The 25018-nt window shown below is 37.1% G+C and overlaps 1 protein-coding gene across 1 annotated transcript in view; it reads left to right on the top strand.

Annotated features, from left to right (window-relative positions):
• The window catches only part of DPY19L2 (dpy-19 like 2), a 95739-nt gene that overhangs the window by 24169 nt on the left and 46552 nt on the right, over positions 1-25018 (top strand). Inside the window, exons 6-10 of the mRNA XM_086396525.1 lie at positions 1853-1946; positions 4933-4990; positions 7099-7190; positions 12424-12523; positions 24663-24740. Of these exons, the coding sequence (XP_086252651.1) occupies positions 1853-1946; positions 4933-4990; positions 7099-7190; positions 12424-12523; positions 24663-24740 (422 nt within the window). The remainder of the gene's footprint in view (positions 1-1852; positions 1947-4932; positions 4991-7098; positions 7191-12423; positions 12524-24662; positions 24741-25018) is intronic.

Below are 25018 nucleotides of genomic sequence, written 5' to 3'. Positions count from 1 at the left end.
CACATTCTGTTCTCAGAATATATCCTAAATCTGTATTTTCATGTTTCCCTTACATTTTTACTGATTCCCTCAGATGGCCTTTATAATATCTAAAACAGTGGTGGTAGAGGATATTTGAGGACATTTAAACTTTTTTGTTCAAAGGAATTGAGAGAATGTCTCATAAAATGAGAGATTCGGCCAGCATGGAAGGTAGAACCTTTTCGAGGGATGGGAAAAAATCACCTTATATATGTTGTTATGGTATTTATTAAGTTGCCACCAAGTGATAGGTTAGTATTGGCACTTGGGACCCTGAGATAAACCTGGTAAACATGGGGCCTTACCAGCATAGATTTTACAGCTTAAGAGGGATGTTAGCAGGTACAACTGTGGTGGATATTACAAACAAGGAAATAAAATTGCTGAGGATAAGAGAAGTGTTTCGAGAATAGGGACCAGCATATTCTGAAGTTCTGAAGCAAGAGAGAATTGAAAGAAAGCTAGACTTCCTTGAGCAGTTAGAGAAGAAAACATGGTGTGAAATGATGTTTGGAATGTAAACAAGAGTCAGATAATGAAGAACCATTTACTGACTAAGGATATTATAAGAATTTTGACAGATTTTTACTTTTAAAACATGATTTTGGCAATTACATGGAAAAGATAATTAGTAAAGGACAAAAGTGAATTCAGTGAGTCCAGGTAGGAAACTGTTTTGCTCTCAGCAAGTGATTTACTGGAAAATGAATGGATTTTAGAGAGAGGAGAAAGCAGAAATGAAAGGATTTGATGATTGATGGGAAAGAGGAAAGAGGCTGATTTATGTAATATTGTTGGGTTTCTGGCTTAAGTAATTGAATCCTTCCATTCAAATTGGTAAGAAACATTATAAAAATAGCAGGTTTGAATTAGTTCATTAATTTGAAGTATCTGAGAGATTCCAAAGTAGAGATGTCAAGTGGCTACCTATGTACATACATACAGGAATAAGACAGTTCTCATTTGAATGTAGACTTGGCATCTTCTGTATGTAGATGGTAATTGGAACCACAGAAGTGAAAGAATTTCCTTAAGGAGAACATGCAGACTTAGAAAAGAAGAGGGCATATGACAGATCCTAAAGTAATCCAACGTTGAAGGAGAGTGTGTATAGGAAGAGGAATTATTAGGACAGACTAAAAAGGAATGATCAGAGAAGTAGAAGAAATCAGAAAGGCTAGCCCTCAAATCCTGGCTCCACCAGTTACCTAAATAACTTTTGGCAGGTTAAGTTTTCTGTGTTGTTTTCTCAGCCACTGAAAAACGTTATTTTCACACCAGGTAATTTCAAAGATTTGTTCTGAGTATTATGTGAGATGATAGTGGAAAAGCACCTAGTGGATTATGTCTGTGTCAGTATATCCCATGTACATGGTGTTTATACATGGAATGTATTAAGTATTATGGTCCTGGCTATACATAGTAATGGATCAGTTTATCTCCTATAGACTAAAGCTGCGCCTTAAGGTCAGGGGCCGTATCTTAGTCATCCAGGATAAAATTAATGTAGTGGATTTTCTCTTGTGATTTATCAAGTAACTCTACAGACAGTTCTAGACACTGAACAATAGGAGCATCACCTAAATAAAATGCAGCACCAACTAATCATTACAGTATGAGAATACTTCGGTGGAGAAAAATACGAATGTAACCAATAATACCTCATGTATGGGGAAAGTACTAATGTAACTATTAAATAGAGCAGCAGTCTGAGCCACAGAGCTTTCAGCTAATTCATGAGCTCTTGATTACAAAACACTGAGATAATTATGCTCAATTGCTATATAGTCATTTACTCATTAAATACTTAATAATCTGTGTCTTTTCAAAGGATTGGGAGACCCTGCTTGCTTTTATGTTGGTGTGATTTTTATTTTAAATGGAATAATGATGGGATTGTTCTTCATGTATGGTGCTTACCTGAGGTAAGATTACTGTATTAAAAGATATTTCGGTGGACTTTCTGACATTTGTTGATTAAATTAAAAGGATAATTAACAAGATTAATTGACTAACAGATGGAAACTTTCAGATTTTATTTTTTTCAAAAGTTTAGCCAAATACGCAGCCTCAAACTAGAGCTAGTCACTAAAATAAAGTCTTTAAGATATTAAAAGGCCTCCTTTTTATCCTTGTAGGGTAATCCAGACTTATGGATGTGGTATCCAAACTTACGCTCATTAATTTGACAATTATTATTAGATGCCTGCTGTGACTGAGAGCACTATTCTATAGGAGCTAGGAATACAAAAACAAATAATCCCTGTCCTTATGGAATTTATAGTCTAGGAGGTAGACAAAATAAGACCACCCAATTGAAAACTGGAAAAAATATGGAAAGACATCTTCCAGAAGAGTTCCAGATTGCCAACAAACGTATATAAAGTTGATCACCATATTAATTATCAGGAAAATACTCATTTTAACCACAGTGAGATACTATCTCACATCTACTAGATTGACAAAGGGCTTCTCTGCTGGCTCAGATGGTAAAGAATCTGCCTGCAAAGGAGGAGACCTGGGTTCAATCCCTGGGTTGGGAAAATTGACAACAGGAACTTTTATCCCCGGTTGGTGGACATATCAATTAGTACAACTATTTTGGAAAAACATTGTGCATTATCTAATCATTTGAAGATGTATATACCTTATAATTCAGCAATTCCAGTTTGAAGTAAATATGCCTAAGAAACTCTTCTACATGTACACCAGAAAGTATGTACAATAACATAACATCATTGTAGTAACTCCAAACTAAAAACAACTTAAACATCCCTCCACAGAGAAATGTACACATTGTAAGTTTATTAGTATAGGGAAATATTATACAACAGTGAGAATGAATGAGCTATAGGTACAAACATCAACGTGGAAAAAAATCTTACAAATATAATGTTGAATGAATCAAAGCAGGTACAAGATTTGAAAATACTGCAAAATTATATTTGTATAAAGTTTGAATACAGCTAAAAGTAAATGATAGTATGATGCATATAGAAGCAGTTATGTTGGTAATTTCAAAACTCAGGATAGTGCCTGTCTCAAAGGATGGCATGTGAGGTGTCAGGATGTGATCTGTTTTCTATTTCAGCGACATATGGTGGTTAAAAGAATATTCACTTTATAAGTGTTCTGTAAACTATCTGAAAACCTTAATGCACTTTTCCATATGTATGCTATATAGAAAAATATATAAACTCATCAGTATTTTGAGGGAAAAGAATTGCTTTTAGATTACGCTCACAGGCTTTAAGATGTTCTATTTTAAACAATAGTTTGTATTTATTATACTTTTTTCAAATTTGGAAAATTTTACACTAGACCAAGACATTTTAAAACTTAGTATTTTTCATTAGGAAAGCTACCCATGAGGTGACAGTCTTCTGTAAATTAGTTACACAGTTCCAGGATATCAATACTTTATTAAGCTCCAGTCTTTAAGAAGGATATGTAGATATAACATATGCTGACTATAAAAGTATCACCAAAATTGTGAGGAGACTAGAAACTATGGCATATGAGGGACAAAAGAAATAGGGGTTTGGGGAGAAATTTTCTGTTTCTTAACCATGGCTACTCTCCCCCTGTGGGCACTAACTTGGGACACAGGTATTCTGTTTCTATTCTTTTGGTGGTTAAAGATAAAACTTAAACATGCATATTTAACTTGACCAAGTCTAAAATTGATTGATATCTTTCCTCTTCTTTTTGATCAATACAAGAAATTTAGAACGTTGTACTTGAAAACAGTTCCTAGCATCTTATAATTATTCTAACTATAATAATTAGAAGTTTAGTACTTATAGTACCCCTCCACAGTAGTCACCACTGTTTCTTTTATGTTGTCGAGTCTTCTTTAGATTTATCTACATGTTCCTAGTTTCTATATGCAGCATTTATTCTTGCTTCTCATACCTTCTTCCTCTCAATTCCTTCTCCAAAGTGTGCCCTTTGAATTTCCCTTAGTGAAAATCTCTTCAAGGTAAATTACTTCCAACTGGCTTTCCTCTGCTTGTTTTGTTGAACTCATTCTTCTCCTTTTTTCAGTCATTAAACCAGTATTTGTCTTGAGAGTGCGAAGTTGTGTGTATAATGATGAACAATACTTTAAAGAAAGGCAACCTTAAGAAATGGTTCTTCATCTTTGATAATTATCAGGCATCCTTGATCTGAATTTTATATTTTACAATGTTGTTCGTTGGGACTCAGCAAAGGATATTTGCAGTAGTTTAGATGGTTTGGTTCGGAGAAGGCAATGGCACCCCACTCCAATACTCCTGCCTGGAAAATCCCATGGACGGAGGGGCCTGCTAGGCTGCAGTCCATGGGGTCGCTGAGGGTTGGACACGACTGAGCGACTTTACTTTCACTTTTCACTTTCCTGCATTGGAGAAGGAAATGGCAACCCACTCCAATGTTCTTGCCTGGAGAATCCCAGGGACGGGGGAGCCTGGTGGGCTGCCGTCTATGGGGTCGCACAGAGTCGGACACGACTGAAGTGACTTAGAAGATGGTTCAGTTACTGCTAAATGAAACTGTTAGACTCTTCATCTTTCAGTCACTGATATCCAATTTGATGACAAAAATTTTCCTCCACTCAGAATATTCAAAGAATGGAGTATATACACTTTAAAATGCTGTCCTGTGTTAAAAAATATTTTATGTTCACATCTAAGATTATACTTAGAAAATATTTTAAATACAATAAATTGTAAGATTCAGACTACTTTATATCTATACTTTGGATCCTTATACATTCAAGAGTAAAACATCAACTACATGAGTACTTTTGCAATTTTTATTGTTATTTTATATGGTTTAGTATTGTGCCATTTTAAAATCTAAAATAATTTTGTGAAAAAGTCACTATATTTTACATGAATTTTGATTGTATATATATTTTTTTTACAGTGGGACTCAACTTGGAGGTATAATTACAGTTTTATGCTACTTTTTCAACCATGGAGAGGTTTGTTTTCTAGAAAATAATTTTTAGAAATAGAAGGGGCAGTATATTAAAGTAGTATTTAATTGTATCTTACTTAGGACTTTGCAATATTTTAAAGAATGTTGTGTTGTAAGTTGTTATTTTAATCATGTTGATCCACATTTTTTACATAGTAATTAGAATTTATGATGTAAAATATCTTGCCTGGTTTTTAGCATGTATATGTGTTACATATATTTTGTAGAAAAAGGAAATATTATACTTGTTGAGTTCAGGCACCTTATATACATTATCTCATATACTTCCATCAGACTTTTTAGAGAGGTGGTTGATATCTTCATAGTAGAAGATATGAAATTGAAATTTGGAGTGGTTAAATTACAAAGTCAAGATTCCACATTGACTCCATGATGAAGCTGGGTTTCCTCTTATCCTTCTCTCTGGCTCTAAAACCTCACTTCTATTATTTCATGATCCTTTTAATAACACAAGCTGAATTCAAAACAGAAATTAACTTAGTAACTCAGTCCACCAAAACAGGATTCACCTAAAAAGAACTCATGAAAACTTATTTAGAATATGATAGATTTATTCAACAAAACAAGTATAAAATGTGTGCCAGGTTCTGTGTTAGATGCTGAGGTTTTGGCAGTGAAAAGTGGAAGAATCTTGACTGCTAGTTTTTGGAATCAAAATATGTAATATCTTATGGCAGAGATTGTATAGGATAGAAGTCTGTATCCATTACGTTGGGAAAAGTAGATACGCAGTTATTTTTAAAAAATCAGTTAGACCAATGTGTGCTAAGTCGCTTCAGTCATGTCCGACTGTGTGTGACCCTGTGGACTGTAGCCTGCCAGGCTCCTCTGTCCATGGGATTCTCCAGGCAAGAATGCTAGAGTAGGTTGCCGTGCCTTCCTCCAGCGGATCTTTCCGACTCAAGGATCGAGCCTGTATCTCCCATCTCCTGCATTGACAGGCAGGTTGTTTCCCACTAGCGCCACCTGGGAAGGGAATCATAAAATTATACATAAATATCTTAAATGTATTAACTTAAATATATTGTCAATCAACAATGTGTTATACAAAAAAAATGTGTCTTGTCTTTATGCAAAGACAAGACTTTTCTTTTGAGTATGCATTATGTTTTAATCTTCTTATACATATTGTGTGTAATTCATCTTCCAAGGTTTACAATTTGGTTTCCTGTAGGAAGAGCAATGAATTTTAAGACTCTTGCAAGGTTATAAGAGTTTAGATTCTTTTCTAGAATTTCAGAATTCTTTATATAAAATTTTGTACTATTCCCATCCATTTATCTGGGTTTACCTGGTGGCTCAGATGGTAATGAATCTGCCTGCTGCGCTGGAGACCCCAGTTCAACCCCTGGGTTGGGAAGATTTTCTGGAGAAGAGAATGGCTACCCACTCCAGTATTCTTGCCTGCAGAGTTCCATGGACAGAGGAGCCTGACTGGCTACAGTCCATGAGATCACAGTCCCATCTGTCTTGAAAATAGTTTTAAAGACTGTATGAAATTTATTGATAATTAACACTTACATTTTAAACATCATATCAGTGATTCCCAAATACTCCTTGTTGTTTTTAGAAGTTTGCAGTTAACTCTTCCAAAGGTATATTTCACAAATTCAAAGACAATCTTAATTATTTATAGAATATGGCTGTACTCATTATACTTGTCATGTACAAACTCTTGGTGTTTGTGAATGCCCTAGGTGACATTTGTTAATGTTTTTCTGAGCATGCATAAATCCCAAAGCCCTGGGGTGCCACAGTTATCACTGCAGAGCTGGAATGTGGATCTGGCTTGTTGTTCGCAGAATCCTCACTGCTCCTAACCCTATCATCTTCTTTGTCCTTTGGGTGTCCTTAGATTTGACCTGATCTATCTTTCCCTTGTTTCTGGACTTGGTAGTTAATGGCTCTCTACCTAGTGACTATGTCCTATAAGAGTACTTCAAAAACTGAGAAGCTATACAGGTATTCAGAAATAAATAAGCCTAATACGAAAATTACTAAGACCAGCCAAGGCCAACCTACCCATGATTATTAATTAATGATGTTTATTGCAATGGAACATAGAGTAAAGTAAGCATTTTTTGATTTCAGGCCACTCGGGTGATGTGGACACCACCTCTCCGGGAAAGTTTTTCATATCCGTTTCTTGTACTTCAGATGTACATCTTAACTGTGATTCTCAGGTAATTTTAATTTGTAAAACAAATCTAGATACATTATGAGTTTCTCAAAATTACTTCAACCTATTGTTATAGTTACTAAATTTAGGTTCAGTTTTTAAATATTATTCAAAATTGTGTCCAGTTTAAAAAAAATCTAAAATCACTATGTAAAAAAAATTGCTTTCCACTTAAAATAGTTTAGGCTACAGATTTTAGATAATTACATTATGTTTTAATAAACCAATATGTATGTGATCATATATATTTGGTAAAGTTTCAAGTATCACAGTAATCCATTCAGCATCACAGTAATCTGAGTCCATGTCCCAACCACTGATGCTGAAGAAGCTGAAGTTGACCAGTTCTATGAAGACCTACAAGGCCTTCTGGAACTAACAACATAAAAGATGTCCTTTTCATCATAGGGGATTGGGATGCAAAAGTAAGAAGTCAAGAGATACCTGGGATAACAGGCAAGTTTGGCCTTGCAGCACAAAATGAAGAAGCGGGGCAAAGCCTAACTGAATTCTGCCAAGAGAATGTACTGGTGACAGCAAACACCCTTTTCCAACAACACAAGAGATGACTCTATACATGGACATCACCAAATGGTCAATACCAAAATCAGATTGATTGTATTCTTTGCAGCTGAAGATCGAGAAGTTCTATACAGTCGGCAAAAACAAGACCTGGAGCTGACTGTGGCTGAGATCATCAGCTGTTTATAGGAAAATTCAGGCTTTAGCTAAAGAAAGGTGGCAAAACTACTAGGCTATTCAGGTATGACCTAAATCCAATCCCTTATGATTATACAGTGGAGGTGACGACAGATTCAAGGGATTAGATCTACTGAACAGAGTGCCTGAAGGACTTATGGACGGAGGTTCATACAGGAGACAGTGACCAAAACCATCCCAAAGAAAAAGAAATGCAAGAAGGCAAAGTGGCAGTCTGAGGAGGCTTTACAAATAGCTGAAGGAAGAAGAGAAGCAGAAAGCAAGGGAGATAGGGAAAGATATACCCAACTGAATGCAGAGTTCCAGAGACTAGCAGGGAGAGACAAGAAGGCTTCTTCATTGAACATGCAAAGAAATAGAAGAAAACAATAGAATGGGAAAGACTGGAGATCTCGTCAAAACAATTGAAGATATCAAAGGAACATTTCATCCAAGGATGGGCACGATAAAGGACAGAAATGGTAAAGACCTAACAGAGTCAGAAGAGATTAAAAAGAGGTGGTGGCAAGAATACACAAAAGAACTGTACAAAAAAGGTCTTAATGACCCAGATGCCCATAATGGTGTGGTCACTCACCTAGAGCCAGATACCCTGGAGTGTGAAGTCAAGTGGGCTTGAGGAAGCATTGCTACCAATAAGGGGCTTCCCTGATAGCTCAGTTGGTAAAGAATCCACCTGCAATGCAGGAGACCCCAGTTCTATTCCTGGGTCAGGAAGATCCCCTGGAGAAGGGAAAGGCTACCCACTCTAGTATTCTGGCCTAGAGAATTCCATGGGGTCGCAAAGAGTTGGACATGACTGAGTAGTTGGACACTACCAATAAAGCAGTGGAGGTGATGGAATTCCTGAACTATTTCAAATCCTAAAAGATAAGGCTGTTGAACTACTGCACTCAATATGTCAGCAAATTTGGAAAACCCAGTAGTGGCCACCAGACTGGAAAAGGTAAGTCTTCATCCCAATTCCAAAGAAGGTCTGTGTTGAAAAATGTTCGAACTACCGGACAACTGTGCTCACTTTCCCTGCTAGTAAGCTTATGCTCAAAATCCTTTAAGGTAGGCTTCAGCAGTACATGAATTGAGAACTTCCAGATGTACAAGCTAGGTTTAGAAAAGGCAAAGGAACCAGAGATCAAATTGCCAACATTCATTGGATCATGGAGAAAGCAAGGGAATTCCAGAAAAACATGTATTTCTGTTTCACTGACTACACTAAAACTTTTTATTATGTGGGTCTAAACAAACTGTGGAAAATTCTTAAACATATGGGAACCAGACCATCTTACTTGTCTCTTGAGAAACCTACAACAGGTAGAACCTTACATGGAAAAACTGACTGGTTCAAAATTAGTAAAGGAGTATGACAAGCCTGCATATTATTACCCTGCTTATTTAACTTATGTGCAGAGTACATAATGCAAAATGCTGGGCTGGATGAGTTACAAGCTGGAATCAAGATTGCCAGGAGAAATACTCACAGCCTCATATAAGCTGTGATACCACTCCAATGGCAGAAAGTGAAGAGGAACTAAAGAGCCTCTTGATGAGGGTGAAAGGAGAGTGAAAAAACTGGCTTAACACTCAGCATTTAAAAAAAAAAAAACCCAAGGTCATGGCATCTGGTCCCATCACTTTATGACAAATAGAAGGGGGAAAAGTGGAAGCAGTGGCAAATTTTCCTCTTCTTGGGCTCTAAAAATCACTGCAGATGATGGCTGCAGCCTTGAAATTAGAAGAAGCTTGCTTCTTGGAAGGAAAGTTATGACAAATCTAGGCAGTGTATTAAAAAGCAAAGACATCACTTTGCTGACAAAGGTCCATATAGTCAAAGCCATGTTCTTTCCAATAGTCATGTACAGATATGAGAGGTGGACCATAAGGAAGGCAGAGCACCAAAGATATTATGCTTTTGAACTGTGGTATTGGAGAAGACTCCCAAGAGTCCCTTGGATAGTAAGGAGATCAAACCAGTCAGTCCTAAAGGAAATCAATCCTGAATACTCATTGGAGGGACTGATGCTGAAGTTGAAACTCCAGTACTTTGGCCACCTGGTGAAAAGAGCAGACTCATTGGAAAAGACCCTGGTGCTGGGAAAGATTGAAGGCAAAAGGAGAAGAGGGAGACAGAGGATGAAATGGGTGCCAGCACCAATTCATTCAGTGGACGTGAACTTGGGCAAACTCCAGGAGATAGTGAGGGTCAGGGAGGCCTGGAGTGCTGCAATCCATGGGGTCAGAGTCGAACATGACATAGCCGCTGAACAACAAGAAAGATTCAAAGGGTTTTGAGAAGCTAATACTTTTTCCCCTCAATCCTCTTGTACTCTGACTCATTGTTCTCCAATCTGTGGTTTTGATGAAGCATGAAATAAGTGTTTGATGCACAAATGAATTTGAGAAATTCTGAGTTAGATAAGGAGTATCTATGTTCATATGTTTATTATTTCTGAACTACAGATATTTCTATAGGTTTAACCGAGGTTTCATCTCATCTTATTTTCCTGGAAATATATTTTGGTTGGGATTAACGTTATCAGCATGTCAGAAAATTTGAAAGTCTGAACAACAACATCAGAAGCATAAATAGTAGAATGCTATAAATAACTTTATCACATAGATAGGTTTCATAGAATGTTATTGAGATCTATCACTGAATGAAATAGTGATCACTATCCCCTCCAAACTCCCAGAGAAATGGGATAGTGATCATTATTAATGATCACTTATTAGTACCCTTCAGATTTTGCCCATATTAAGATCATGTGTGTGCATCTTCTTTATTTCTGGAAACCATAAACTTGTTAATACAGCACACATACACAAATGTCTGAATATACACTTAATATAGTAAAATGCCACTGAAAAACAGAGACCATGCTACATTTATCTCTTTAACCATGGAGTACTTAGCACACTGTCTTGTAGCCATTTAAAGCCCTTTATATGTTCACTTAAAGAAGATATATAAAGGGAAACTGGGTAGTAACAACCTCTAAAAAGGTGCAGACTACCTTACGTACATGGAAGGGTGTTTTGGATTGAATTTGGATTTGGGAATCTAATTTTTATCCATTTATTTTCCATTTGTTTAAATTTTTTGAAGTGATATTAGTCTGGCCAGGCAGATATTTCATGGAAGGAAATATGTGAATTAGAACACTTAGAATTGTATGCTGGAATGCACGTGTTATACTCCATACTTTCAGTTCAGTTTAGTCACTGAGTTGTGTCCGACTCTTTATGACCCCATGGACTACAGCTCGCCAAGCCTCCCTGTCCATCACCAGCTCCCAGAGCTTACTCAAATTCATGTCCATTGAGTCGGTGATGCCATCCAACCATCTCATCCTCTGTCGTCCCCTACTCCTCCTGCCCTCAATCTTTCCCAGCATCAGGGTCTTTTCAAATGAGTGAGCTCTTTGCGTCAGGTGGTCAAAGTATTGGAGTTTCAGCTTCAGCATCAGTCTTTCCAATGAATATTCAGGACTGATTTCCTTTAGGATGGACTTTAGTCAAAAGTAATTTTTATTTTATAACCATAACTGAGTACTTAATATATTTTGTGCTATATTAGTAAAGTGTGATCACTAAAATTTTTACTTTTGAAAATTTATGTACCATATTATAACAGTGTATCACCTTTAGAAAAATAACAGTTTTATAATTTACACAAAATGTTTGCATTTCTTTTTTTCATATTCTAAAAGATATTAAAGTCTTATATGGCAAAAGGTATTGGTTACTGATACAAAATGTTTGCATTTCTTTTTTTCATATTCTAAAAGATATTAAAGTCTTGTATGGCAAAAGGTATTGGTTACTGATACATCGCATAATTGAAAAATGGACAATTTAAATTTCAATATGCATTAGTTTAACTGTATTCCAGAATCATTCCTTTGAAGTCATTGTTGAAAATGACCTTTAAATTTCTCTCTCAGTCGTTAGCTTATAACTTCACCAGCACTTAACATTTTTCAAAACTTAAAAGTGGTGGTATATGAAAGCTACTGCTGCTCATATAATATAAATATCTCGAGGTATGCAAAGTCAGTTCACATTCTATTTTCTGACCTTCTTGATGGAGTATTAAATGTCTAATGTCATGCATCGTTAAAGGAAAATAAATTTTAGTTGAATATAGTTGTTTTACAGTATTGTATTAGTTTTAGGTATACAGAAGTGTGATTCATTATTTTTATGGATTATACTCCATTAAAAGTTAACTACAAAATAATGACTGTAATTATTGTGCTATATGTTTAAAATACTTACTGATAAACTAGATACAATATCTTATTTAAAGCTCTAATTTTGATTGTTTTATTATAAGCATTTTTATAATTCAAATATTTTGTTCTTTTTAATGTGTTTTTAAAAGTTAACTGTATTTTGTTATCTTACATCAAAGGTAAGGGGATCATTAGATTTTAACATTTTGCAACCAGTCTTTTAGTTCAATAATAGGCTACTTTTATATATAGTAAAACTTATTGGTGTCAATTCTCTTCATTAAGGACCACGAACAATAGCAGAAGGCACTTTATTGCACTCTGCCTTTCCAATGTTGCTTTTATGCTTCCCTGGCAATTTGCTCAGTTTATACTTTTTACACAGGTAAGATGATTTTAAACTTATTTAAGTTGAATGCAAGATGTACTTGGTTGTTTCCATCGAAAAAAATTTTTTGTTGACGTATAGTTGATTTACAATGCTGTGCTAATTTCTGCTATACAGCAGAGTGACTCAGTTATACACATATATGCATTCTTTTATAAATGTTCTTTTTTATTTTGGAGAAATTTTAAATATGATTATATTTGTGTCCTAATAGATTTTCAAAATATTGCATGATTATAAAGTTGACATACATGTTTGATTTTTTTAAAATTACGTAATCCTACCTTCTGTTAATGTGTTCGTTAGGCCGATATTAAAGGTCAACCTGTAAAATGGGATTTTTGCTCTTATTTTAATTCATAATTTTTCCTATTGGTATTCGAAGTGATCTCTGTAATTCTACCTGTAGATTCTCCTTTTGCCTGAGTAATCATTTTAGGTGACAAGCTGCGTAACGTGATAAGGGCCACTTAAACTATTCATGCTAGGGGATTTCTGCTTCTAATCCAGCTAAATGTTGACTCTTTTGTCTGAAGAGCAGAATCTTACTGGACACCATTTCTCAGAGCTTTAATCTTGATATTATGGAGTAAACTGAGACCATATCCTGTTACCCCAAACAACTAAGTAATTAATGTCAAGAAACTGAGCTGGGGAAGCAGAAAGTGAAAGTGTTCATCACTCAGTTCAAATTTTTTTTTTCTTTTTTTTTCATCACTCAGTTCAGTTCAGTCGCTCAGTCATGTCCAACTCTTAGGGACCCCATGGACCGCAGCACACCAGACCTCTCTGTCCATCACCAACTCCCGAAGTTCACCCAAACTCATGTCCGTTGAGTCGGTGATGCCATCCAACCATCTTGTCCTCTGTGGTCCCCTTCTCCTCCTGCCCTCAATCTCGTGCGTTAGGGTCTTTTCAAATGAGTCAGCTCTTCGCATCAGGTGGTCTCTTGCCAGCTATTTCTGGTCTCATGGACTATAGCCCACCAGGGTCCTCTGTCTATGGAATTCTCCAGCCAAGCATACTGGAGTGGGTTGCTATTTCCTACTCTGGGGTATCTTCATGACCCAGGGATCAAACCTGGTTCTTCCACACTGCGGTCAGATTCTTTACCATCTGAGCCACCAGGGATGCAGAGTAAAAGATCAATTTTGATGAAATTTCCTACTATGAATTTTTGTTAGAACTCCTTTCCACTTAGCTAACAAACACTGATAATGTGTAAAGACATTCTTTATTGGCAGTGAGAAGTTCTGCCAAGAATCTTTTGTATATGGAATTGTCTATAAAAAATGAAGTTATCCCGGCCGGCTGGGAGAGGGGAAGCAGACCGGCGGGCCATGGCAGGCTCCACGCTCAGGTTTTCGCTGCTGCTGGCGGCAGCGTTCGCTGGGCGGGCGACGGCCCTGTGGCCATGGCCCCATAGTTTTAAAAAAAAAAAAAAAAAAAATGAAGTTATAATCTCAATTTAGTTTATGCCACATGTCTAAAGCATATTTAGAATCTTCACTCTGCCTTACTTCCTTATATTTGATCTATAACTATTAATAACACGGAATTTCTATGGTTTTCATTATTTGCATATGCCAACATAGTAGAATAGATTTCCAATGTACATCATTTCCTTGCAAGCAAGTGTATTAATTTAGTGGTGCTGATGAAACTGTTTAGTTCTTTGGGTAATTTTGATATTGCCTTAATGGTTTTTTATCCATTCAAAAGATATACTAGACTTTTATTTTTTAAATTTTTTATTGAGCTATTATTAACATTTTGTAAAGTTAAAGTGTACAGTGTATTGATTTGATACATTATTATATTACAATATGATTATCACCTGATTAGTATCATAGTGTTAGTTAACACCTCTATCAAGTCACAAAATTATTATTTCATTTTTGTGGTGAGAGCATTTAAGATCTAGTCTCTTAGCAACTGTGACTTATCTAGTATAGTATTGACTATAATAACTCTGCAGTACATTAGATCTCCAGGACTTACTCATCTTCTCAGTTCAGTCTCGCTCAGTTGTGTCCGACTCTGCGATTCATCTTCTAGTTGCAAATTTATGCGCTTTGTCCAACATCTCTCTCATTCCCCTACCCCCAAGCCCCCAATCAACATTCTACTCTCTGTTTTGACAAGTTTGGCTTTTTTAGATTCCACATAAGGTGATATGGAGTGTTGAGTTGGCCAGAAAGTTCGTTTGGTTTTTTTCCTGTGAGAAGTTAACAGAAACCAAACAAACTTTTTGGCCAACCTAGTCTTTATCTGAATTCTCTCACATAGTATAATGCCCTCAAGGTCCATCTGTGTTGTCACAAATGGCAGGATTTCCTTCTTTCTCATGGTTGAGTATTATTCCATAGTGTGTGTGTGTATACACTTCTTCTGTATCCATTCATCTATTGATGGACACTTAGTTTGTTTTCATACCTTGGCTATTGTGAATATAGATGTGCAGGGATCTCTTCAATACTCTGTTTTCATTTCCTCTGGAATATGTACCCAGAAGTGGGATTGCTGGATCATATGGTAGTTGTATTTTAAATTTTTTGAGGAAACTCCATACTGTTTTCCATAGTGGCTCCACCAGTTTACATTTCTACTAACAGCGCATGCCATACAACCAGTTAATCCTAAAGGAAATCAGTCCTGAATATTCAGTGGAAGGACTGATTCTGAAGCTGAAACTCCGATAGTTTGGCCACGTGATGTGAAGAACCGACTCATTGGAAAAGACTTTGATCCTGGGAAAGATTGAAGGCAGGAGGAGAAGGGGACAACAGAGGATGGGATGGTTGGATGGCATCACTTACGTGATGGACATGAGTTTGAGTAGGCTCTGGGACTTAGTAATGGACAGGGAATCCTGGCTTGCTGCAGTCCATGGGGTCACAAAGAGTCAGACACGACTGAGTGAGTGAACTGAACTCAACAGTGCATGCACAAGTGTTCCCTTTCTTCCACATCCTCACCAACATTTGTTTTCTTTTGTCTTCTTGATTATAGCCATTCTAATACATGTGAGCGGATATCTCATTGTGGATTTGATTTCATTTCCTGATAGTTAGTGATGTTGAGAGGAGAAGGCAATGGCACCCCACTCCAATACTCCTGCCTGGAAAATCCCATGGGTGGAGGAGCTTGGTAGGCTGCAGTCCATGGGGTCGCTAAGAGTTGGAAAAAACTGAGCAACTTCACTTTCACTTTTCTCTTTCATGCATTGGAGAAGGAAATGGCGACCCACTCCAGTGTTCTTGCCTGGAGAATCCCAGGGACGGGGGAGCCTGGTGGGCTGCCGTCTATGGGGTCGCACAGAGTCGGACACGACTGAAGTGACTTAGCAGCAGCAGCAGCAGTGATGTTGAGTGTCTTTTCATGTATCTGTTGGCCAATTGGATGTCTTCTTTCAAAAAATATTCATTTTTCTTCTACCAATTTTTAATCATTTTTTGTTATTGAGTTGTGGAGTTCTTTATGCATTTGGGATATTAATCTTTCACCTAATATGTGCTCTGCAGATATTTTCTCCCATTGCATAGGTTGCCTTTTCTTTCTTTTTTTTTTTGGTGTGCATGAGGTTTTTTAGTTTGATATAGTTTCACTTGTTGATTTTTGCTTTTGTTGCTTGTGTTTTTGGTGTTACAATCCAAAAGATCATTGAAAAGACCGAGGTCAGGGAGCTTATTCCCCAGGTTTTCTTCTAAAAGTTTTGTGGCATCTGGTTTTATATTTAAGTCTTTAAAATTCATTTTAATTATTTTTTGTGAATGATGTGGATAGAAGTCCAATTTTATGAGAATATCCAGTTTTCTTGCCACCATTTATTTAAGACATTATCTTTCCCCCTAAGTATTCTTGGTTTCTGTGTCAAATATTAGTTGACTGTATATACATGGGTTTATTTCTGGCCACTCAGTCTGTTCCACTGGTATGTATATTATTTATTCCTGAACTGTACTGTTTTGATTTCTATAGTTGATAGTGTAATGGCAACTTCTTTTTTTCTCTTTCTGCTTTTGGGGTTCTCTCTGTCTCTAATTTTTGACAGTTTCATCATGGTGTGCTTTAGGGAAGGTCTTTTTGAGTCATAGTGATCGGGTGATTTATTAGCTTTGTGAACTTGAATGTCCAGATTTCTTTGTAGGTTTGGAAGTTCTCAACTGTTATTTCTTTAAATAAACTTTCTACCTCTTCTCTTTCTCTTCTCATAAAACTCCAGTGATTCTGATGTTTGATCATTTGATGTTTTCATATAGATCAGGTAGGCTTTCTTCACTGTTTTTTCATTGTTTTTTTCTTTGTTCTCCTCTGATAGAGTATTTCAAGAGTTCCTATCTAACTCACTGTTTTGTCTGCTGTTTGGTCTCTTCTGATGTTGATACTCTGTTGCATGTTTCATTTCATTGATTGAATTCTTCAGTTCCAGAATTTATTTGGTTCTTTTTAAAATAATTTTTTTTTAATTTTTCAGCACTTTATTTTTTTTTGATAAATTTAACGCCTTTTATTGCCATACCTCATTTTACTGTGCTTTGCTTTAGTGAGCTTTATAGATACATGTTTTGTTTTGTTTTTTTTCCTTGTTAATTTTCTGTTTAGTTGATCTATCCATAAGTGTGAGTGGGGTATTAAAGTCTCCCACTATTATTGTGTTATTGTTAATTTCTCCTTTCATACTTGTTAGGATTTGTCTTACATACTGCGGTGCTCCCATGTTGGGTGGATATATATTTATAATTCTTATATCTTCTTCTTGGATTGATCCTTTGATCATTATGTAGTGACCTTCTTTGTCTCTTTTCACAGCCTTTGTTTTAAAGTCTAATTTATCTGATACGAGTATTGTGACTCCTGCTTTCTTTTGGTCCCAATTTGCATGGAAAATCTTTTTCCAGCCCTTCACTTTCAGTCTGTATGTGTCCCCTGTTTTGAGGTGGGTCTCTTGTAGACAACATATGTAGGGGTCTTGTTTTTGTATCCATTCAGCCAGTCTTTGTCTTTTGGTTGGGGCATTCAACCCATTTACGTTTAAGGTAATTACTAATAAGTATGATCCCGTTGCCATTTACTTTATTGTTTTGGGTTCGAGTTTATACACCATTTTTGTGTTTCCTGTCTAGAGAATATCCTTTAGTATTTGTTGGAGAGCTGGTTTGGTGGTGCAGAATTCTCTCAGCTTTTGCTTGTCTGAAAAGCTTTTGATTTCTCCTTCATACTTGAATGAGATCCTTGCTGGGTACAATAATCTGGGCTGTAGGTTATTTTCTTTCATCATTTTAAGTATGTCTTGCCATTCCCTCCTGGCTTGAAGAGTTTCTATTGAAAGATCAGCTGTTATCCTTATGGGAATTCCCTTGTGTGTTATTTGTTGTTTTTCCCTTGCTGCTTTTAATATTTGTTCTTTGTGTTTGATCTTTGTTAATTTGATTAATATGTGTCTTGGGGTGTTTCTCCTTGGGTTTATCCTGTTTGGGACTCTCTGGGTTTCTTGGACTTGGGTGATTATTTCCTTCCCCATTTTAGGGAAGTTTTCAACTATTATCTCCTCAAGTATTTTCTCATGGTCTTTCTTTTTGTCTTCTTCTTCTGGAACCCCTATGATTCGAATGTTGTAGCGTTTAATATTGTCCTGGAGGTCTCTGAGATTGTCCTCATTTCTTTTAATTCGTTTTTCTTTTATCCTCTCTGATTCATTTATTTCTACCATTCTATCTTCTAATTCACTAATCCTATCTTCTGCCTCTGTTATTCTACTATTTGTTGGCTCCAGAGTGTTTTTAATTTCATTTATTGCATTATTCATTATATATTGACTCTTTTTTATTTCTTCTAGGTCCTTGTTAAACCTTTCTTGCATCTTCTCAATCCTTGTCTCCAGGCTATTTATCTGTGATTCCATTTTAATTTCAAGATTTTGGATCAATTTCACTATCATTATTTGGAATTCTTTATCAGGTAGATTCCCTATCTCTTCCTCTTTTGTTTGGTTTGGTGGGCATTTATCCTGTTCCTTTATCTGCTGGGTATTCCTCTGTCTCTTCATCTTGTTTAAATTGCTGAGTTTGGGAGTCCTTTCTGTATTCTGGCAGTTTGTGGAGTTCTCTTTATTGTGGCGTTTCCTCGCTGTGTGTGGGTATGTAGAGGTGGCTTGTCAAGGTTTCCTGGTTAGGGAAGCTTGTGTCGGTGTTCTGGTGAGTGGAGCTGTATTTCTTCTCTTTGTTCAGTCGCGCTATGGAGAGGGAGGGAGGGATGCTGCAAACAAATGACACTGGCGTGCGCTCACAGTGCCTCAGCCACACTGGGTCTGCCCCCGCTCACGGCGCGTGTAGCCTCCCTGCCCACACTGCTCAGGCTCTAGGTTGTTCCGCCGGGAACAATCCGAGGCTGGCCCTGGGTTGCATGCACCTCCCAGGTCCAAGCCGCTCAGGTTCAGGCACTCAGGTAGTCCTCAGAGGCGCAGACTCAGTTGGGGCTGCGTTTTGTGCTCTTCCCAGGTCCGAGCAGCTCAGGTGATGAGGTGTTTGGCGAGCGCCAATGCTGCGACTTATCGCCTCCCCGCCACTTGGTTATCTGGGTGTAAAACCGGCGTACCTTCTCAGGCAGATGTTGACCGTCCAGACCCCCAATAAGTTTTAGTTAGCAAAGAAGCCAGTTTTATAGATAATGTCTCTCTGGGGCTGCGATTGCCCCCTTCCGACTCTGGCTGCCTGTCACCGGAGGGGGAAGGTTTGCAGCCGGCTACCTCTGTTTAGTCCTTTGTTCCGTGCGCGGGCTGGCGGTGTCTTAGGTTAGGGCTGGCTTTTCGCATGGTAGATATCCCACAGTCTGGTTTGCTAGCCCAAGTTATTTCGCTCAGATAGTGCTCAGGGTATTCAGGCCAGATTCTTACTCTCAGCGATGCAGCCCGCGCCGCGCCTCCCTGCCCAGCCCCCGCTTGCTAATGGCGGATGCAGGCGTCTGCGCTGCTTCTCCGCTGGAGGAGTTACCATAGGGCTCGCAATCTGCGAGTTTTAATTGTTTATTTATTTTTTCTCCCTGTTATGTTGTCCTCTGTGCTTCCAAAGCTCGGCACGGATTCGGCAGTGAGAAGGTTTCCTGGTGTTTGGAAACTTCTCTGTTTTTAAGACTCCCTTCCCGGGACGGAACTCCGTCCCTCCCTCTTTTGTCTCTTTTATTGTCTTTAATATTTTTTCCTACCTCCTTTCGAGGAGTTGGGTTGCTTTTCTGGGTGCCTGATGTCCTCTGCCGGCATTCAGAAGTTGTTTTGTGGAATTTACTCGACGTTTAAATGCTCTTTTGATGAATTTGTGGGGGAGAAAGTGTTTTCCCCGTCCTACTCCTCCGCCATCTTGGCGCCTTCCCCTTTCTGGTTCTTTTTAAAATAATTTTTATCTCTTTGTTAATCTTCTCATGTTGTTCATATACTGTTTTCCTAATTTCATTGAATTGTGTTTCTGTGTTTTCTTGTAGCTCATTGAGTTTCCACAAAAATAATTTTGAATTCTTTATCAGGTAAATCATAGAGTTCTGGGTAGTTGATCAATAGAATAAACCTGTAACAATTTATGCATTCTGTGACTCTGAGGTTCTGTGGCCTTGCTTGAGCTTGCTCCATGAGGCACTTGATAATGTGTTGAAAAGAGGTTTGCTGAGACATTTGTGTCCTTGCCTTTTTCCCACACCACCAGCAAGTAAGTTTCTTTAGGGTGAAGATAGCATTGGTCCTCTGGTATCCATTGAATAGATTTGAATTTATAGCCTCGTTTCCAGAAAACTGTACTTTAAGCTCCAAGCAATTAAGTTGTAAGCAAAATTCACAGAAACTATATTCAGGTAAATTGGTTGTTACTTGGAAGTTATCAACCATCTCCAACTGGTACTTCTTGAAATAAAAATTTCTTTGTAATTCTTTTTTTTTTTTAAACTTTACAATATTGTATTGGTTTTGCCAAATATCGAAATGAATCCACCACAGGTATACATGTGTTCCCCATCCTGAACCCTCCTCTCTCCTCCCTCCTCATACCATCCCTCTGGGTCGTCCCAGTGCACCAGCCCCGAGCATCCAGTATCGTGCATCAAACCTGGACTGGCAACTCGTTTCTTACATGATATTTTACATGTTTCAATGCCATTCTCCCAAATCTTCCCACCCTCTCCCTCTCCCACAGAGTCCATAAGACTGTTCTATACATCAGTGTCTCTTTTGCTGTCTCGTACACCAGGTTATTGTTACCATCTTTCTAAATTCCATATATATGCATTAGTATACTGTATTGGTGTTTTTCCTTCTGGCTTACTTCACTCTGTATAATAGGCTCCAGTTTTATCCACCTCTTTAGAACTGATTCAAATGTATTCTTTTTAATGGCTGAGTAATACTCCATTGTGTATATGTACCACTGCTTTCTTATCCATTCATCTGCTGATGGACATCTAGGTTGCTTCCATGTCCTGGCTATTATAAACAGTGCTGCGATGAACATTGGGGTACACGTGTCTCTTTCCCTTCTGGTTTCCTCAGTGTGTATGCCCAGCAGTGGGCTTGCTGGGTCATAAGGCAGTTCTATTTCCAGTTTTTTAAGGAATCTCCACACTGTTCTCCATAGTGGCTGTACTAGTTTGCATTCCCACCAACAGTGTAAGAGGGTTCCCTTTTCTCCACACCCTCTCCAGCATTTATTGCTTGTAGACTTTTGGATCGCAGCCATTCTGGCTGGCGTGAAATGGTACCTCATGGTGGTTTTGATTTGCATTTCTCTGATAATGAGTGATGTTGAGCTTCTTTTCATGTGTTTGTTAGCCATCTGTATGTCTTCTTTGGAGAAATGTCTATTTAGTTCTTTGGCCCATTTTTTGATTGGGTCATTTATTTTTCTGGAATTGAGCCATAGGAGTTGCTTGTATATTTTTGAGATTAGTTGTTTGTCAGCTGCTTCATTTGCTATTATTTTCTCCCATTCTGAATTCTTAAATGAATTATCCGTCATTGTTTTACTTCTACAACAAATCCATAATCTGGTCACTGCTGAATGTTAAGTTGCATGGGACTTTTCAAAGGCTCAAACAAAAGAATTCCTGGGTCCAGTCATAATTGTGATTGTGAATGCAGTCATCTAAAATACAAGAAATGTTAATATTGTAATTCACAGGTGAGCTCTGCAATTTTTAATGAAATAAAATACAGCCAGAATAAAATGTCATATAGTTAGAATCACAGATCATGTCACTTTTTTAGACTGTCTTCTTTCACTTAGGCATATGTATTTTAGGTTCCTCCATGTCTTTTCATGAAATGATAGCTTGTTTCTTTTCACTGATGAATAGTATTCCATTGTCTGAATGTACCACAGTTTGTTTATCCATTCACCTCTTGAAACGATCGTGACTAGTCACCAAATAACATGATTTGGGATTCTGTAAAAATTCATGTGAAGGTTTTGAGTGGGCAAAAGATTTCAGCTCAGTTGGGTAAGTGCCCAGGATTGTGATTGATGGGCTGTATGGTAAGACTGATTTTGTAAGAAATTGCCAGTTGTGTCAAGGTTTTGAATTTTGGCCACTCTAATAGGTGTGTAGAAGTATCTTGTTTTTCTGATTTACAGTTCCCTAATGTAGTATTGTCTTTTGCATCCTTATATGTGCTTAGTTGCCCTCTGCGTATCTTCTTTGATTAGGTATTTGTTCTGATATTTTGCCCATTTTTGAATTGGGTTATTTGTTTTCTTATTTCTGAGTTTTGAGAGTTCTTAGTATTTACATGCTAGACCTTTATTAGATATGAGTTATGTAATGATTTTCTCACAATACCTGGCTTGTCTTTTAGTTTTTTTTATAGTGTCTTTTGTGGAGCTGGAATTTTTAATTTTAAGGAAGCTCAGTTTTATCAGTTTTTTTCCATGAATCATGCTTATGCTTGTCTATCTAAAAACTCATCCTTAAACAAGATCACCTTGATTTTCTCCTATATTATCTTTTAGAAGTTTTTTAATCTGTGTTCTACATTTAAATCTAAGATAAATTTGAGTCAGTGTTTTGAAAGACGTAATATATAGATCTAGATTTTTTTTTTTATACATGCATGTCCAAGTCTTCCAGCACATTTTACTGAAAAGACTGTCATTTCTCCACTGAATTACCTTTGCTCTGTTGTCAAAGCTCAGTTGCCTCTGATTGTGTGGATCTGTTTTGGGACCTTCTATTTTATTCCTTTGGTCAGTTTGTTTATTTTTTCTCCAGTACCATGATGTCTTGATTACAGAAACTTTATAGTAAGTCTTAAAGTCAGTCAGTTTCATACTCTATTTGAGTGTTTACTCTTTACCTTTGGTTATAAGCAGTTTTTACTACGACATGTCTAAGTGTGGTTAGGTTTTATTTGTTATAATTTAGCCTTTGCTGGGGGTTAGTAATACTTTATGAATCAGGGCTTCATTTTTTTTTTTTTCTGTAGATTTTGGGAACTTCTCAGGTACAATGTCTTTTAAGTATAAATCCCTCAACCCTTTCTGAGATATAAAGTATGATCTTTACACTGTATGTTTTACATGTCTTGTGTTCTTTCATATGTTGTTCATCCTTTTGCCACTTTATACTTTCTTCTGATCCTTCTTCCAATTTATCACTTGTTTGCTTGCGTTTCACCTGCTTTTAAACCTATCTTTGACTTCTTACTATTGATTATTGTAATACTAGTTGTACATTTTTATTTTATTTTTTATGGCTTTCAGTACCCTCCTGGAATTTTCAATCTTCTGTATTATTTCTGTGCATATGTGAAACATAAAGTCTATGTCTGATGATACCACACATGTTTTTGAGTGATTTGTGAGCTAAGATATAGTTTTTACATTTTTATAATGTTGTTTAAAAAACATAGAAGAATATACAATTGAGTCTGTATGTGGCCTATAAATCATAATACATTTACTATCTGACTTTTTCCATAAAAAGTTTGCTGACCCCTGAACTAGATTTAGATTCTTCTTAGATCTGTTGATGTTGTCTTAGTGATAATTTCATATCTCCTCCTATATCTGATTAGTTTTGATATGGCATTGGACATTGTACATGAACAATTTGAGTTCAATAGAGTTAATTTGAGACTATGATGATATTCACTTCTTTCAGAGAAAATTAAATTTTCTTCCAGCAGGCAAATACAGGGACTAACAATCTTTAATCATACTCCTGCAATCAGAGAATGAGATAATTCAAAGATGGGATTCAGTATTTTGGAGGGATGCTTTGATTTCTGGTTGCTTCTCATCTTAGGGGCTTCCCAGGTAGCTTAGCGGTAAGGAATCCACCTGCCAATGCAGAGACACAGGAGACATGGGTTCAATCCCTGTGTTGGGAAGATTCCCTGGAGGAGGAAATGGCAACCCACTCCAGTATCCTTGCCTGGAGAATATCTGGACAGAGGAACACTGGGGGCTGCAGGCCATGGGGTTGCAAAGAGTGAGACGTGACTGAGCGACTGAGCACTCATGCTTACAGTATAACTCTTCAAAGTCCCAACCAAATCTTGAGGACTTAGCAGGGATCTCACTCTTGGGATTACCTGACTGCTGAGTATGTAGAAACCTCTCAACTGCCTCTCAGCTGGCAGGCATCTGCTGCTGATGGAATTGGCAGATGCCTCTGGAAGAAACGTGATCCAAAATGTCATGCTCATCTGTGTAGATTTCTATCTTTTCTCTGCTCTTACCTTCCTAATTCTTTTATGCCTTATAGGTTGTTGTTGTGTAGTTGCTAAGTCGTGTCTGACTCTTTTGCAACCCAATAGGCTGTAGCCTGCCAGGCTCCTCTGTCCATGTGATTTCCCAGGCAAGAATACTGGAGTGGATTGCCATTTTCTTCTCCAGGGTATCTTCCCAAGCCAGGAATTGAACCCATGTCTCCTGCTTGGCAAGTGGATTCTTTATCACTGAGTCACTGGGAAGCCTTTCATACAGGTAGTTTTAGTATTTTTTCGAGCTGTTCTAGTCATTAGTGAGGAGGTTGGTTCACATTATTCTGACTCTAATTATTAGAAATATGACTGTCCTCTTACAATTACTTTGCTAATGAATAGAGAAATGCTTTTCTACATTTTTTTCACTTCTGCTTTTTTATGTTTTTATTTCAGATAGCCTCATTATTTCCTATGTATGTTGTGGGGTACATTGAGCCAAACAAGTTTCAAAAGATAATTCATGCAAACATGGTAATGTTTTAAATACTTATAAGTCATATATTAAAATAAGATTTCAGAGTTTATAAAATAGAACTGACTGTGTTATATATCTCCTCTCAGGTAGTGTTTAATACATATGATGTTGATAATATTAGAAGGATAACTGAATGACATATTAGAGCAACTATACTTTCAACTAGACTGCAGATGTTTTGTACTCAATGAAACTTTAAAATTTTTTGTTTTATTATTATTGTTGCTACTTTTGAAACTGCCTTTTCTCTCTGAGGCCAGAGGTTTTTAATACT

Source organism: Bos grunniens, chromosome 4 (assembly GCF_055505025.1).
Source record: "Bos grunniens cultivar Pamir isolate PY7600 chromosome 4, Bosgru_T2T1.0, whole genome shotgun sequence".
Taxonomy (NCBI): Eukaryota; Metazoa; Chordata; class Mammalia; order Artiodactyla; family Bovidae; genus Bos; species Bos grunniens.
Note: the sequence above shows the minus strand (reverse complement) of the source record. Positions and strands in the feature narration are given on the sequence as shown.